The sequence below is a fragment of the Gymnoscopelus braueri genome (genome assembly GCF_963280865.1).
Source record: "Gymnoscopelus braueri genome assembly, chromosome: 13".
In the NCBI taxonomy this organism is placed as follows: Eukaryota; Metazoa; Chordata; class Actinopteri; order Myctophiformes; family Myctophidae; genus Gymnoscopelus; species Gymnoscopelus braueri.
The window spans coordinates 24864080-24882046 of record NC_137615.1 but is presented as its reverse complement, the minus strand read 5'-3'; the positions used below and the strand labels follow the sequence as shown (position 1 = coordinate 24882046).

The 17967-nt window shown below is 43.6% G+C and overlaps 1 protein-coding gene across 1 annotated transcript; it reads right to left on the bottom strand.

The window, feature by feature from the left end:
• Positions 1-285: 285 nt before the first annotated feature.
• slc1a9 (solute carrier family 1 member 9) lies at positions 286-15238 on the bottom strand (the record flags this gene model as incomplete). Its single annotated transcript, XM_080447671.1, has 10 exons — positions 286-471; positions 620-1058; positions 2336-2470; positions 3519-3713; positions 4897-5130; positions 7924-8050; positions 8168-8273; positions 12645-12904; positions 13650-13802; positions 15094-15238. 10 exons carry the CDS (start codon positions 15236-15238, stop codon positions 286-288), a joined length of 1980 nt encoding a protein of 659 aa, XP_080303797.1.
• Positions 15239-17967: the final 2729 nt, after the last annotated feature.

Sequence of the window (17967 nt, the reverse complement as noted above, 5' to 3'; positions counted from 1 at the left end):
AAAGGGTGTTGCCATGGCAACATAATATCTATGAATATTATGCTGCAAATAAACGTATTGATTACTCGAATCAAACAGGAATCATATCGACCGAGATCATTGAAATCAAACAATAATACCTCTAAAAGGTGATCATTTCATGTGCCTGAAACCCACTGTGGGCCCTGGAACCCATAACCACACCGTTGCAACACACTGGAGAACTGTGTAAACTATGAAAATGGGGGAAGTGGCAGTACAACGGAAGCAGATGTACAGAGAAACCTTTGTCATGGAGGGCTCCCATCAAGGCAGGTCAATCAGTGGAATGGCATGCCTCCTATCATATGCAGTGTCGTCACTCTCCTCCCCGTCGCTCATTTCTATCACCAACTCTTCCTCCGTTTCGCTTTCGAATCGTAGACGCTCTTTTTCCCTTTCCCTTTCCCTTTCCCTGTCCCTCTCTCTGTGGGGACGGGGAAGCGTTGTGATCTGGACACACAAAGGAGAGAGAACAGACAAAATGGCAGAACTGCTACAAATGCAGGCATTATAAAGAATACATTATTTCACCATATTGGAATACGTGACTAAGTATGTTCTGCAACTGTAGAACCAGAGGCTAGCGTTAAAGTGATACCTGGTTATCGTGGCTAGGCACGGGACAGTAGCCAGGCTCTATCCTGTGGAGAAGGCATGGCGAGTGGGTGCTGCGGAAGGCGGGTCGGGGGGAGCGGGAACCTCGAGGGGAGGGGGAGCAGATTGTTTGTGGCGACGGAGAGCGGATTGAACGGGCTGGTGAGTAGGACATGGAGAGCGACTGGGAGAGGGTGGGACCGGTGTGGTTCAGGGTGTGCGGGCGAGGGGAGCGCGGGGGTAATTCTGGTGGTTTGACAGGGTCCATCAGGTCCATCTCTGTGAGCATCGGAGGGGGAGGGAGGAAGTCGAGCTCTTCCTCCTCGGGAAGCATTTCCATTTCTGCCATGTCAAGCTCAGCGAGCTCCGCCTTTGACAAGTGGTCCACGATCCCAGCACCGAACGAGTCGCCCACAACGTTAATAGAAGTACGCATCCTGTCACTGCACAAACAAAAAGTATGAAGTGGCAACAAGTAAAACGGATGAATTGCATCTTTTTTTCTTTTTAATTTATGTTTTATTTTTCAACTCTTTTTAGTTGCTTTTCTTTTTTTTCATCCCAAAAGCCTATTTCCCCCATGTTTGCATAGTCCCCCGTCAACACCAACCCCCAATGCCTGGTCTGGGGAGGGTGTAAACCATAGGGTGTTGGTTTCCAAACGGTGTGCTGAAGCACACTGGTGTGCCGTGAGACAAGTCCAGGTGTGCCTTATTAGCATTAGTTTTGAGTTTTTACTTATATCAGTACTTTGTTTGCGTGTGCACACTCATTTCCCAATACAAATTCAAATTTTATACCCTAAAAACATAGGGTTACTGGTGTTCATATTTTGGGCATGTCATTATAGGCAATGTTCCTTGACATTTGGACTTGTCCATTGGTGTGCCTTGGCCCTTTTGGGCACCAAAAGTTTGAAAACCACCGGTGTAGACGACCAAACACATGGAGTCGACACTCGCTTCTTCTTTCATCTGACAGTGAGGAGTTACACCATGTGGAGGAACACGCTCCCTCCCCTGCCAGCTCCCCACCCACAAAAATGGCCAGTTGTGTTCATTTGGAACACCTGGCCAAGCCAGAGAGAGGCACCATGGGACCCCAGTCTCCATGGTGGCAGGAACTGGAAGTACTGAAGAAAAACACTAGATGTCGTCTATCTATTTCATGCTTTTCCGCCCAACACAGTAGGGGTACAACAATTAATCGAACTAATCGATTCAATCAATATTCGGTAATCGATCATTTAATAAAATAATCGATGAATAATCAATTGCAGCCCTACACAGTACAATTAAATAATGGTGACTCTCACTTGCAAACCACAACCTGATTGCACATTATGATTGAACAGCAATATAAAGTCCTGTTACAGTGCGATTACTGATATATTTGTTCACAAATGTCCACAAGACAAAATCCCTATCCATTCTATGGAAAATAAAACATTTCTGACATGAACAATCTCTCTCACATACTGTGCTGTTGATACTGAATAGACACAGGTTGTTGCTATTGTGTGCTGTAGAGCAGAAGCATGACATATCAATGCCATAACTTGACATCCAAAAGGAAACGTATCTGACTAATTATTCTGAAAATAAATTACTGACCCGAAATTCCCTGCTTTACACTGCTTATAACTAGGCACCGACCCCCTTCGTGCCCCTACGGCCCAGGGACAGACGTCCCTCCCCACCCCCCCAGACACCTGACTCACAGCAGCCAGTCAACAGCGATGAGCAGGCTGATATCCTGAGTGGGCAGACCCACGGCTGTCAGGATCAGCAGCATGGTGACCAGGCCTGCACTGGGAATACTGGCTGCCCCGACACTGGCCAGGGTTGCAGTCATACTGAGGATGAGAAATTAGATAAAAGAGAGAGATAAAAATAAATAAAAATAAAAACATAAAACATAAAACCATTTTATCTAGCATCGAGTGAGTAGTTGCAGTTATACAATGTTTTGTTCACATTACAATTCTACAAATAAAATTACCTCACTTATTTTTCCTTTTTATCCAGACAGTAATCTGTGTTTGGCAACACAAGGGAAAATAATGGTTTTCTTGATGTGTCCATATTTAGGGGATTAAGACGCAACCAGATGTCACTGCAGGCTACGCTTGGTTCCAAGATAAAACGTGATTTAATGCCTGGTATTTAATGCCTGCTGTCATTATGATAAGCAAGCATATTTACCCTTGTGTGATCCTGGACTCAATTTTGACTTGCCTACTGTATTTTTGCTAGTGTAACTTTTGTGATTTGTTGTTGTATCTGTAACTTTCTTGGCCAGGGCACTCTTGAAAAAGAAGAAGAAGAATCTTCTCGGTTAAAAGGATAAGTCAACAAATAAATAATCATTCATCTGAATAATACAAATCTAAGAAGACTGTATTTCATTTTCCTTGTTACATATCTAGCTACAACACTAATTGACATATCACTGTGGCAGGGGTATTAGAAGAGGCTTATAGAGATTTTGCACACATATGGAGCTAATTTTAAAACAATTTCACCCACAGACAATATGGTGCTCATACTTTTCCACCAACTATCTGGTAGGCAGATGATGAAACAGCAGTTGGTGAACAGCAGCCCTCGGACAGCGTAATTGTGGCCACGACATGCAGGGCTGCATCTAATCAAAATAGAGTGGTTCCCCTCTGGGTAGACTGTTTTGACGAAACCAAAGAAATGATCCCACCACATAATAACATAATCATTTATTTTGAGTCTATTCGGGTGCACTCTGAAAGTACCGCACATAGTTTGTACAAAACACAAACTAATGAGTTAAAATGCCTCCAAAAAAATATAACGTGTGTGTGTGTGTGTGTGTGTGTGTGTGTGTGTGTGCGCGCGCGGGCATAAGCCAACCACTTCCAGGGGGTTTACCTGACAGTGAAGATTTGTCCTAAATCTAGGTTGATGTCATTCATCTGGGCGATGAAGATGGCCGCCACAGCCTCATACAGGGCAGTGCCATCCATGTTAATGGTGGCGCCAATGGGCAGCACAAAACGCGTTACGCGTTTGTCAATCTTCAGATTCTCCTCCAGACAGCGGAAGGTAACAGGTAATGTCCCCGCGCTGAGAGAGTGGAAGAAGAAGAGGCTGATAAGTAAACAAGTTCTGCCAATTAAAATCACACAAAAGTTGGATTCATTTCAAAGGCATAAAAGCAGGAAAGTATAATGGTAGACAGGTGGTGAGGAGAAATCTTAAGCAGAGAGTAGGGCTTAAGTGGAAAACAATAGACAGCGAGGAAGGGGAGATTGATAAATTTGGCTTAGAAGCACACAAAAAAAGAGACAAAAAAAGTCTGTAGAGCATGAGAAATTTGAGTAGAGTGAGAGCCTCTTCCTAACAGCTGGTGCAGGCCAGTGTTGCAATCCTCCAACATATGAATTAAAGGAATTTGATTCCAGCCCCGGCAAAGCCTGGGTCATCATAATATAATTAGAGAAAAAGTTGATGGGATTACCCATACTCATGTTTTCAGCATTATCCCAGGCAGGCTAGGATACAGGATGCAGGGCAGGGCCAGCTTGTCCAGTGACGACTAATCCAGAGGCTTAAACATTTACAACACAGAATCTGTCAGACATGGACTTGTCCACGATAACCCGAATTCAGACACCTACGGCCCTGCTGCCGTGAGTTGCCGTTTCAGTTGCATAAATATAGTATTTAGTATTCTGCCCTCTGCAATTCAACCCAGTTCAATGACTGAAAAGCAAATACCCAGATATGCCATTCAATCATAATAATTACAGCAATTGTTGAAGGCTTGTATGACCATGAAAAACAAAACAAACAAAACACGAGACACATACACGTCATATACAGTACATGCAAGTATATTCATTCACCCATGCACAAGCACAATCTCTCTCTCTCTCTCTCTCTCACACACACACACACACACGCGCGACGCCACACACACACACACACACACACACACACACACACACACACACACACACACACACACACACACACACACACACACACACACACACACACACACACACACACACACACACACACACACAACCACCCACCCCCACCCCCACCCCCACCCCCCCACATACACACACACACACACACACACACACACACACACACACACACACACACACACACACACACACACACACACACACACACACACACACACACACACACACACACACACACACACACACACACACACACACACACACACACACACACACACACACACACACACACACACAATGCAGGTCCGTACCTGCTGGCAGTGCCCAGAGCAGTGATCCAGGCTTGGAAGATTCCTTTGCAGAAGGTCAGGGGACTTTTCCTGGTGACACCGAAGAATATGGCAGGAAGGATGATTCCGCCATGAATGAGAAGGCCTACAATCACAGTGACCATGTACAAGCCGAGCTGCCTGGCCACTATCTCCAAGCTACCGATGGCTGCGATCTTTCCCGCTATCAGAGAAGCAATGCCAAAGGGAGAGTACCTGTGCACACAGTAAACAAAAACCATCATCAAAGCTGAAATGAACAAAAGTTAACCAAATCAAATGTGGTACAGACTACTAACGCTAAACAGCGAGAATTTAGGTTTATGCAGTTCGCAACACATCCCAAGTCAGTCAAGAGTAAAAGTTATGATAAGCACTTCAGTTGTTGTACAGTATGCTTGTCAATGTCAACACCTTCACACGTTGACATGCAGGCACAGAGGTTGTATGTGCTGAGCATTACCATGCTGAGAGACAAAGTTGAAGGCTGGAAATACCTTGGAGACAAAAGGATTCTTCATTTGGACTTTTGCCATCCACACTATTTCTATCATTAAACCTGATATGAGCTATCTACTGGAAGAATGGACTGGCCCAGTTAAGCCTTCTAAACTGTGCGACAGTGATACTAGCATGGGAAAACTGCGTCTGCTGATCACCGTCTTGGAGTTCTGTTCCTGAAGCTCATCAGTGCTCATTCCCAGTATGAGGAGAGATTAAATCCATTTACACATAACAGGGAAATATGTTTGGTTGCAGGCACGCTAGGCCTCAGGTGGGCAATCTAAATGAGCGTAGTAATAGATTGTTAGGCCTATTGTAGCCCCGTAACAAAAAGGCACAGAATTGTAGCATCAAGGAGAGCTACTTTATATTGTAAATATTTACAAATGTCTCAAAATAGCAAGCTTTTAGCCCTGGCAGTGTAAGCGAGTCCTGAGTCCCGCCCCTAATCGGTGATGTCACACCGATGTACAGCTCATGGAGAATGAACCGAGATGGAAAAGATAACTGTTACATCATCTGGGATACGGGTACATGTTGTTTTAAAGGGAAATATTCAACACGTTTCCAAAATCAGCGTCCTATTCATCGTTATTAGAGCATCTCCACAATGTACACAAAAAACATGAGAGATTAGACTCAGATATGCTCGGTTCAGCATATCTGAGTCTAATCTCAGATATGTTCACGTTTCTGAATACCAATTGTCCTGGTGCTGGACATAAGGAATGGATAGATATAGGAATCAAATTGACGGGTGGCTTTCCATTCAAGGACAGTTTCGGAGAAGCTCCCACAACCAGTCCAGCTTGGCTCTGCACTAGGATCAGGTTGTGACAAACTGCATGTAACTGGGCGGATGTCAGTTGTTGGTGACAGTTGTTGCAGCACATATGAGCTTGTGGTGTATATGATCTGATGGAGGCGTTGTGTCGTGTGATATGCGTTTTGTACACACTGGGCCCTCTGTTTGGCTAGCCCTGTACTCCGTAGGCTCATGAGTAATCTGTTTACACTGCTGAGTGATATGAACAAGGGTACAATTCCTTTGGTGTACAGCTGCTCATCTAGATGGCCTAGCAGAGTGGCGAGACAAGCATGCTGCTGTTTTTCCTTCCACCCCCCCCCCCCCAAATCCATCTCTCTCAGGGCGACTGGACTCTCTCTCTCTCTCTCTCTCTCTCTCTCTCTCTCTCTCTGCGGTGCTACTAGCCGGTGTCCTGTGAAGCCTCAAGGCTTACATCGATCTCTAAGGCATGCACTCACACGCATCTTGCCACGTCCAGTGTTGCCAGATTCTGTGAGAGAAACAAGCAACCAGGTCTAGGAAAAACCAGCAACAACAGAAGTGACTATATGGGCCAAACGAGCACTTTAACATACATACATCAGCTATTTGAAAATAGCAGATCTACAAGCTCACAACTTGTTGTGAGCTTGTAGATCGGCTATTTTCAAATAAAATCTTGCGGGGGAAATTATAATAAGCAGATCTGGCAAACACTGGCCACGTCCCCCACTGTCCCCCTTGCAACTGCTCTCTGCTTTACTGCCAGTGGGCTCCACTGCTTTACGGTCTATGGATGCATTACATTCTGGAGAGCTTCCACCCTGCGTCCCCTGGGAGCCTACAGCACTGCTCTGGCCCCCCCTTGCTGCTGCTATACTCCTCGGCATTCCTCAGACCCCGGCATGTCCCGGGGAATCCCTCTCTCTCCCTGTCTCTCCCGGTGTCTCTCGCTCTCTCTAGCTCACTCTGGCTCCTTCCTGTCTCTGTCCATCTGTCCCTGTCCTTCACCATCCGTCTTTCGGCCTCTTGTGTGCCTCTTCCGTCTTCTCATTTTCACTGTTGTTAAACGGTCTGCCGCTGTTTGCTGGTTCCCACAGCGTTTCTTATGTACACAGTCAACGCTTTATCCATCACTGTCACTGGTCTTTGTGGGTGGTATCTCCGCTATGTCCAAGCACTGCATTTTGAAGGAAAACAGGGAGACAACTGTGCAGGCATACAGTCATGCATTTTCGCAAACACATACTGTACAAGGCCATACATACACACACACACACACACAGACACACACACACACACACACACACACACACACACACACACACACACACACACACACACACACACACACACACACACACACACACACACACACACACACACACACACACACACACACACACACACACACACTGAATGGCATGATGTGAAGAGTAGGGCTGGGCGATACATCGATATCAGACTAGATACTGTTTGGGATTTTGGTTATCGTAATATCGTGATATAGTTTAAATGGTAATGTTTCTTGGTGTTAAAGGCTGCATTACAGTAAAGTGATACGATATTCTGAACTTATCAGACGGTAGCTGAACAAATGCCTCTATTGGTCATCCACATTATGCACCAACAGCTATTGCCACATTATCAATATCAAAAATATTGTGATTGTGCCAACATTGTCCAGCCATAGCAAAGGAAAAAAGCAAGCCACTGACCACATGATCATGGAAACCATTGTCATGATGATCTCGTTGAGGACGGTGAAGAAATCACACATGACTTTCCCCCTCTCTCCCATCTTCCCCATGCATATCCCAAAGGTGATGAAGAAGCCAATCAAGCCTTCGGAAAACAATCACAGCAAAAGCGTCATGCAAGTTACAGACAACATAAAACAATCGTCCCTCAAGCTCTCGTCTTTCAACAGAATGAAGCAGGCAAAAACGGATATGAACTCACCAAGGACATTCATGCCCCATTTGTACTCCAGCCTCCTCGTGCTGACCACCACAGGTTCTGTTTGGTTCGGTGGCACCACTGATTCCCTCTTCACCACCGTCGAGACCTGAACAGAACACATAGTGGACATTGCGTCAGTGATTCACATGCAGAATAAATGCCACAGATTGTGACTTCACAAAAAAGTTGTATGATGATGTGTCAGCAACAGAAACCTTGTCTGCTGAATAAAATTATCGAATTGAAATTTATCGATCGATTGGTATAAAAAAAAACTTGGAATGTTCTAAATAGGATGTCGGGTGAGCTCAGAAAGTTGTGTAGCGATTTTCCAATCACATGCTGAGGTATAAGCTAAAAGTTCACAGGCCACACCAGAAATAATTTTAAATGAATTTGAGATTATGAATAATACTAGCATGTGTTACAATTTTCAATTTTACAATCCAATTACAGTATAAGATATGAGTTCTTTGCATTTGTGGCACACCCATGGGTGTAAGCTATACTGCCTTTGGACACTTGCTTATCAAGCAGCCTTTAAACACTTGAACCCCTGCATCCGGAAAAAAGAGGAATTTAAGAGGTTTATATCTATGAAGTTTTACATCAATCAAGGAATCTTTCAGGAAGTTAAAGCTATTTAACTTTTAGGCCACACCTTTCAAATGTATTGGCTTATATCTATAACAACCTCTGAAGACATTTTAAAGAGCTTTGTTCATACATGAGTCTGCCAAGATTACAGAACAGTGTAGTAGGAGTTTGTGTTTTGCTTTTTTTACATTTTTAATGGCAGCCCTTCAGGCTTGAAACCTTAATGATAACTTTGAAAGAATCGCTTAGCCCCCCATTCCTAAAAGAAATAGACGATGACAGACGGACAGAAACAGACAGTGAATACAGGGCAAAGGAAAGAGAGCTTGTGCATAGTGATGCACGGTCTCCGCCAGCAGATGCCAGACTGTGGCAAATAAGGATGCAGCAACCCAGATGTACAGAGATTAGCAGTGGCAGAAAGGTTGACCCTCACCCAGTCTAACACAGACAACTATTTCTAATCACTGAGACACACGCATGAGGGAAGATGAGAGAGAGGGGGGAGGGATGAGAGAGAGAGAGAGAGAGAGAGAGAGAGAGAGAGAGAGAGAGAGAGAGAGAGAGAGAGAGAGAGAGAGAGAGAGAGAGAGAGAGAGGATTTGGATGAAAGAAGGCAAACGTCACAACATGATTGAGGCTTGGATTATCATTTAAAAATGATCAGCTTGGATAAACAAGCTAAATCTCTCAGTGGTGCTTTATGAGTCCCACAGAGCCTTCTCCTGGCCTGCATGGCCTGGACACACACCAGCAAACTGACCGTTATTAGGTTACTGGGCTGATACCAGAACATGTCAAAGCTAGAAGGATGGCTTGTATGCCAGAATTGCTTTGAAAGTAAAGGCTTGGAATTGAGAATGTACGAGTATAATCCACCTACACCCTCATTTAAAGAAACATAACACAACATTTAAGTACAGTAACTAGAAAATGTGCTCAGTAGAGCACAGACCTCCAACATGGTGTGTTTGTCTATGTGTGTTGCTGTGCTTCTGGCACCAAATCTCCTTTTTGGCTGATAAAACTTCATAGTGCACTACAGCACTAGCCCACACATCATGGGGTTCCAACACTCACTGGCAACAAAAGGATATGACCAGTTATGATCAGTTCTCCCTGGGTCAATGATAAACCTTTTTCCAAAGTATTGTGGTGTAACGTTAATCTATTCAGAAATGTGCATTTTTGTGACAGTGCATGCCCACGCAAATTTGGGCCAATTGGTGTGAAAGGTGAATCATTTGTTCCTTGGCCCACGACCAACCTTTCTATCAAGTTTTGTGCAAAGTTTTGTGTAAACTGTTCAATATATCCTGTTAACAGACAGACAGACCGACATGGACAGAGGTGGGAAAACTATTGCTCCTTTGTGGAGGTAATAGAAGAAAATCATAAAAGCCCAAATAGAAATCTAGACAGATCAGAGCAAAACTGCCTATACCACAAGTAAGACGCGCGAACGCGGTAAGCGAACGCAAAAAAAGAACAAAAAGAATGAAAAAAAATATTAAAAAAAAAGTAACCAATAAATTTTTTTTTTTTTTTTTTTTTTAATTCTGCGTTAAAAGGAGCATCTTAGAAAAATACAAATTCCCAAAAAAAAAACTTGGAATGTTTTTGAACAATTCAACAAAGTGTTTGAAGTGCCTGTTTCACCCACTTCCGGGGGGCGGAGCCAAAATCCGAGCCCGAAGTATTTGTTCGTAGACCCCCACTTAGGGGGGGTAGAAAAAGTTTGGGAGCGATTCGGGCACTTTTCATTTAACATGGGGTTTCAATGGGGAGTTTTTAGGAGCCTTCTCCGGGGCGTGGCTTCCGGGGGAAGGGGCGGGCTTAAACGCAACCTTGACAGGTGTGTTCAGTTTTCAAAGACCTTTCATTTGATGTATGGTACGTCTAAATTGGACATTTACTTATCTCAGAGGAGCTGCACACAGGCAGTGCACACAGAGACACAGAGAGAGAGAGACACAGAGAGAGACACAACCCGAGCAGGGTTACATAGTAAGCTCCACTTGGTCGGAGGCGCGGCTTCGCCGCGCCTCCTCCCGCGTTCGCAACTATAGTCTTTTTCAGGGTATTATTATGCACCTGGGGTGACCCGACTAGAAGAGGATCTGTCTGTGTATCTGTCTGTGTGTTTGTCTGTAATCTCATAAATCAAACCACTGGACCAATCAGCGCCAAATTTCTTAAGCACAGTGGGCCAAGGAATTCAATCCCGGATCACCTTTCACATAATGTAAATATTTTTGAATTCACAAAACCTGTGTCTGTCTTTGTGTGTGGCTTTCCCAGGCATAACTCTGGCACCGTCCAACCAATTGAATTCAAATGTCGCAGATGACCCGGGGGTTTAAAGTGCAGAGTGGCAATTTTGTCAGAACCAGAAACCCACATATGTCTGTATCGGTCTCGACTGTCTGTCTGTGGTCTGTGGAAGACACACCGAATCTCTGTCTGTGGGGGATGTAGGCATCGGCTTCCCTGATTGGCCAACCCAACCCATCGGCTTCACAGATTGGTAAACTTTGGGTCACATTTGTGCCGCTGCACCAATATAAATGGTAGCGTGCACAATAGAACTCCATTCTTTTATGAGGCGATGCACAACATATTTGTATCTGTCTGTCGGTCTGCGTGTCTGTCTGTCATCTATTTATGCCCATGTACATCTTCATTCAACACAACGTCAGCAGTTTTTGACCACATCAGGGATCCCCGTATCTCCATATTTGGTCGATCGGTCGTATATTGGGTACCGCACTGAGCACTCTGACAACAAGTATAACAAGTACGGGCATTGCATAAACAGGTGGGGCATGCATTCCCAACTTGCATCGTTTCTGAGTGGTGCCCATTTGTAAATCACCATTGATTGTAATATCTAATATTATTAGTACTGTAGTAATGGCTGCCGCACTGGGTAACAACGGGTAAGCACTCTGTGACAACAAGTACAACGGTTATTGCATAACCGGGTGGGGCATGCATTCCCCAACTGCATCATTCCCAACTTACATCGTTCCTAACTTGCGTGGTCTCCGAGTAGGCCGGTGTCCGAGGGCACTGGTTTAGTTTTGTGAATTCATACATTTCAAATCCACTGTACCGCACGCCATCCCTCCGTGTTTGGGCAAGGCTGAGATCATCAATATGACATCATCACCATGACATCAGAGATCCACGGGGAAGCCACACTGTTATTAGACCATGTCTTGTTTCTCTAGAGCTGGCGCGTTCCGTTATCTGCACCTTACCTCGGTTTTGTTTTGGGTGTGCATCACCAGTTAAAAATTGTCAATGTCATAATAATGACTTAACAGTGACATTGTGAATTACTTCAAGCTGGTGTAGACAGTAAATGTTATCAAACAATGTATCCTTAGCATGTAGCATAAACATAAAGCAGTGGTCTCAAAATAGTGCATTAATTGCAGCATTTAATTTGGAGTAGGTGCCAGTGAGACTGACAGTTAATGTTATGTCAAATATGTGAGAGCCTTGTTAATCTATATGACCATATCAGTGAACTCAACAGACGTAGACACCATAACGAGCACGTATGCTAAAACAATCAGCCGATGTGAACTGCACTCTGATTGTAATCTGATTGAACATGCTTTAAATGACTTAAAGGTCATTGAGAAAATGGGTCAACGTTGAAATAATTTGAACTTTAAATAGTTCCAGGCAGTGCCTGTCGCCTAAAAGTAGTAAAGGGACTTGAAAAGGAGATCTTTGATCTCAAGTGACTTCCTAGTAAAATAAAGGTTACATAAAGTAACACCGCTAGGTTGGGCGTCACGGCTCTCTCCACAGAAAAACAGTGCACAGTGTTTTACTACTCAGCATGTGATGCTCGCTTAAGTTTTACCTGTTGGAAGCATGCTTGCACGAGGTTCTCTGGGAAGAGATTCCTGATCAGGTCCATGAAGGCATCCATGCTATTAATGTCCTGGGTCCTCGGGGGTAAATTGGCCGCAGCTGGCCTTCCCCTTAGTTTGGGGTTCCCAGGGTGGATACTGATGACCAGGATGACGCCTAAGATAGCAGCGATCACAGTAGTGGACATGTAGTATACCATGGCCCTGCTGCCCATCCTGCCACTGGAGCGAGCATCCAGACCGGCAAGCCCTGAAAGGACAAATGGTCACAATATGAGAAAGAAAGCACTTGAGCAGCTTGGACATTTATTACATTTATTAACAAAAGGTGCTAAGTAAAAGATGACTAACATTTCAAAGTTAGTACATCTTAATCAGAGTCATGGTCACAATATGACTATACAAGGAGAGATCAACATGCACACTGGAGGAATTCTGGATCAATCAGTAATTGATGATAGGCAAATGGAGTCAGAGACCCTTATTTCAAGGTGGTGGTTGTGCTTTAATACATGATGACATATGATCTCATGGGGAGAATTAGACACACATGCAGGTCAGTGGTAAAGTAGTTCTGCATCGAATACAGGGATCAGACCATAGTTATACTCAAGATAAGAGGAAGGCTGCTTGTGTCACAGGTACCCTGCTGTACCCAAAACAATCGATATCAGGGCTGAGCCATGGCATCTTGACTCTTATGCAGAATTAAATGCATACTCCCGCACACACTTTTCTCTGCTTTATTAACGTCTCGATCACATAGGGACTTTCATCAGGAAGTCCTGACCTGATGAAGGTCCGTCCCTATGTGACCGAAACGTAGATTAATAAAGCAGAGAAAAGTGTGTGCGCGAGTATGCATTTCTATGTGAATGTCACAATAAGAATTTAGAAATATTTCTGCATCATCAAGATATGTAAAGTGTATCTGTTTGTATATCTGCATGCATGTGTCTATGTCTAAATGTGTAGGCCTATGCTAAGTGTAGCACCTGTGATAAGGCTGGAGATGATGAGGGGCAGGATGAGCATCTTCAGCATCCTCATCAGGATGTCTCCTGGGAAGGAGATCATGGCGAGGGTGCTGCTTTCTGTCACCGACATATACCGCAGCAACACGCCAAATGAGCAGCCCAGAACAACACCTTAGAGGAGAGGAGAGGAGAAACTGTGCGTAACATAACAGAAATGTACGACAACAATATAATATTTTAGAAATGAGACCTTAGGTTTAATTATCCTACTATAAAATGGAAAAAAGTATCTGTCCTTTGGTAGTAGGAGTCGCTAGTGCAGCAACAGATTGCCCTCCCCGCCCGGCTTCCCACCCTGGAGTCATTTGTGTCGTTGAAGCGCCCGGCCAAGCCAAAGGCTTTGCAAGGGATTCAAACCCATAGTCTTTCTCAGACTTGCGGGCCGACAGATACAGATATTTGTGATTTTTTTGGTTCTCGGAAACCGTTGGTGCGTCTGAATTGCCATTCGGCTCTGCACACATCAGGGTTATACAGTATGAGACACAAACCCTCTTGGTATACGTCTCTCTTTGTTCCTGAGATAACATGACTGATTATGTCATTTTGACCTCGAACTTGATTGGGACCATGACCTTTTCAACCCACTCTTTGGGGCAGCCTAGAGATCTTTCACACCTAGTTTCATGAAAATCTGGCCATCCAAGGTCAAGTTAAGACACAGGCAGGAGTGATTACAATATATATCTGATATATTATTATCATATTATCTGACTGAGGAGAGACCTCTGACTAATAACACATTTATGCTTTAAATTTAATTATGCACAAGTTTGCTTCAAATCAAGCTTTGGTCAACTTCATTACTGTTGAAAAACTGTTGAAAAACAACACACCACATTACTTTGAGGCCTATCTTTGACACAGAACATAGCAATACAGAAAAAAGCCCACACACAAACAAGTTGAAAGATATGTCAACGATCAAGCACAGATATAGGGCTGCAACTATTATGTTCTATTATTATTTTCTTAGGTATCACTTTTTCCGATTAATCAAATAATCAAAAAACATGGTTTAAAAACATATATATATAATTTTATATATCAACGAATCGATTAACCACTTGTTATTCCTTGTAACCACGTGTTATTTTATACTTCATCTCACAACAATGTCGTGCAAAAATAATGAAAAGAGTGGATCTACAAGATCACAATGCATCGCGATGTGATGCGTTTCACCTATGATGACATGCTCAAAATAGGAATTGATTATTAATCGATTATTTTATTAAATAATTGATTATATTTTATAATCGGTTAAATCGAGTACTTTCAGTTTGTATTAAGAAAGAAAAGGGAGAAAAGTCTAACATTAAAGAAGCATGTCATGTCAAGGAGAACACATTTGGTTATGGAAATGCTAAATGAAATTGAAAACTTTTGAGAACATCCCTACCAAAGACAGTGAGTGCAAGCAACAGGGCGTTTTTGTCCCGACTGGGGGGCTCATTGTGTTGAACTTCTTCTGTGTTGTCATCTTGCTGATTCTCCTTCTCCTTGTTGTTCTTGTTGGACTGGTTACCTGTTGGCTGATTTGTCATCCTGCCTGCTGTAATTGAGAGGTGGGTCACTGTCTCACAACGTCATATATAAAAAATTAAATAAAAACATTGTCCTGTTTGGTCTTCTTCAGAAACGTCTTAAACTCCATTGGCTCCCTGAGCCATCTATGTTTTCAAACTCACAGTTAATGAATCGTCCCACAGTAGTTTCATATATTTCTAGCAGTCTTGTTCTTAAAGGGGAATGCCTGCAAGTGAGACACTGAGAATCTACTGCTCTTATTTTCAATTCATCTCAGAGCGTTTTTGTCAAATTTGTTTTAATTTCAAAAAGGGAAGACAAAATGGCGCAAACCAAGCAGCCCAAGAACAACACAAGGCAAATTAACAGGATTGATAGGCAGAGGGAACTGGGCTGATAGAGCTGTAATAGTTTGATATTAAAGTGCTGTATCTGAATCTAAATACAGCAATTTTACCGGGGGACCCCCTGGAACCCCTTCAAGGACCCCTGGGGGTCCCCAGACCCCACTTTGAGAACCACTGTGATAATGAAAGACACATGGAGGATGAAGAGCAGAGAGGGTCAATGGGATACCTCCAGGCTGGCCTCATGGCTGACCATGTTTGATTGACAGGTCTGACATATTGGACAACTGGAAGTGATGAGACAACACAGTAAGGTATTTTTGGGCAGAAACAGAGCTGCTTATGGGCCTTCATAGTAACAACACAGGCAGAAAAGAAGGTTAAGCACCGTAATGGACATCTGGTAGTGATGACATTTAAGCTTGGTCAGAGGTCAACAGACAGAATGAGACTGAATGGAAGTCGAATAATGGGTTGGCGTACACCACAAACAAGGCTATTGCATGAAAGAGTGAATATTTCATAAGCCGTGACATCTCGGTCCAGTGCAATCGCCTTGATAAAGTGAGAGTCAAGTAATAAATATGCGATGTTTGGCTCGAGTGTCTCTTTCCTCTGCTGAGGTTCAGTGTCCAGCAGCGTTCTTCACGACCACTCAATGGAGAAATGTGGTGAGTCCCCTCCCACCCCCACCTCCAACCCCAAACACAGATTATAAACACATCTGGAGAGGAACGCAGCCAAGTCCAAGTCCAAGTCAGAACTATGAATGTCACATTTACTAACAGTCTGACTCGAGGAGACAATTGCAATCAGATGTGATTATAATCCATCAGCTGTGGAGATGGCATTTCTAGTACAGCGGTAATGGTGCAGTCACAAAAAAGGCACTCCCAGTATACCACCAGCACACACACATATAGCAGACAAGGACCTGAAGCCACTCTGGTACCTGGCAGCTATGTTTTCACTCCCCTGGGGGGTGGGGGTGGGGGTGGCGGGCTCTCTCACTCTTTTAACTCAACTCTCTCCTGCGTCTGTCGCTGCTGTATAACTCTCTCTCTCTCTCTCTCTCTCTCTCTCTCTCTCTCTCTCTCTCTCTCTCTCTCTCTCTCTCTCTCTCTCTCTCTCTCTCTTTCTCCTGCTCTCTCTGTCTCTCTCTATGGTTTAACCATTTAAACCCTGTACATAGTTGACCAGATTCCCAAGGGCTCCATACTAGGCCACCTCTTGCGCTCTACACTAAATATCTTCACTGAAAATAGCCGATCTACAGATGTTTGCCCCAGAATAGGGATGCTTGGGTTGAAAAGTGCAAGCAGTCAAGTTTCAATTGCAGAGATGTAAGCCTCAGTGAACTGAGCAGAGGAGAGGTGGGGGAGGGGATATACACTGTATATATACAGTACAGTCACTCCAAATCCTCTTTTCAGCCTTCATGCAGTGTTTCCCCTATATGCATTAAGCAGTGGCGGGCCGCCACCCCTTTAAATCCGACCGCCACAGTATGATTTTTTTTTACAGAAAAAATTATATCAATGCTCAAATGCATTGATTTAAGGCTCAAATGCTCTTAGGCAGGATGCCATCTGTGCCATCACTAGTTGTTGATGTGTGACTGACTGATTTGTATACTTTTGTCTATACTTTTGTCTATATTTATATATTTTCCTAAATCTGGAGACAATTCATATGTAAACTATACAGATTATTACTGTGCACTGTACTATATAAGATATAAGACTTTGTGTTTGAGCATAAATATGCATTTTGAGAACCCTTTTTTTTTCTCGGCGCGCACGCCAACGCATTCCTCCCCCACACCTTCAACATCTGGCTAGGGGAAATACTGCTTCATCATGTCATTCTTAACATGAACAACGTTTACCAATACCATGTAAGCTGATGTAGCCTACTGTACCTCTGTGCCAGACAAATCTACTGTGTGTGTGTGTGTGTGGCTTCCACCCACTTTTTACCTGATCAGTAATAAACTCACAAGAAACATGAGAACTCCCCTCAGGAATATGAAAAAGGAAGTTCATGAACTCTTGTACTGTATAATGTATAGCTTGTATAATTCAACATACGTAAGTCTCCATAAGTTAAAGCAACAATCTGGGACTGGAATGGAATAAACCCTTATTTTAGCAAATCTGTCTAATACAGTATGTTATGTTAATACAAAAGAACTAGCACAACTGCAGTGATTGAATGTGGTCTCACACCTACTGGCTGACAATGTCAATAGAGTTATTTGAAGCAGACGGTGCACCAGATTGGACAGTAGATGCACTGCCATCTTTATTGTAGTTTGGACATCGTTGTAATTACCTCTCTCCGTTAGGAGAGAGACAACGCACCTAAAATGTAGCCTACGCATTGTTGTTGATTGTTGA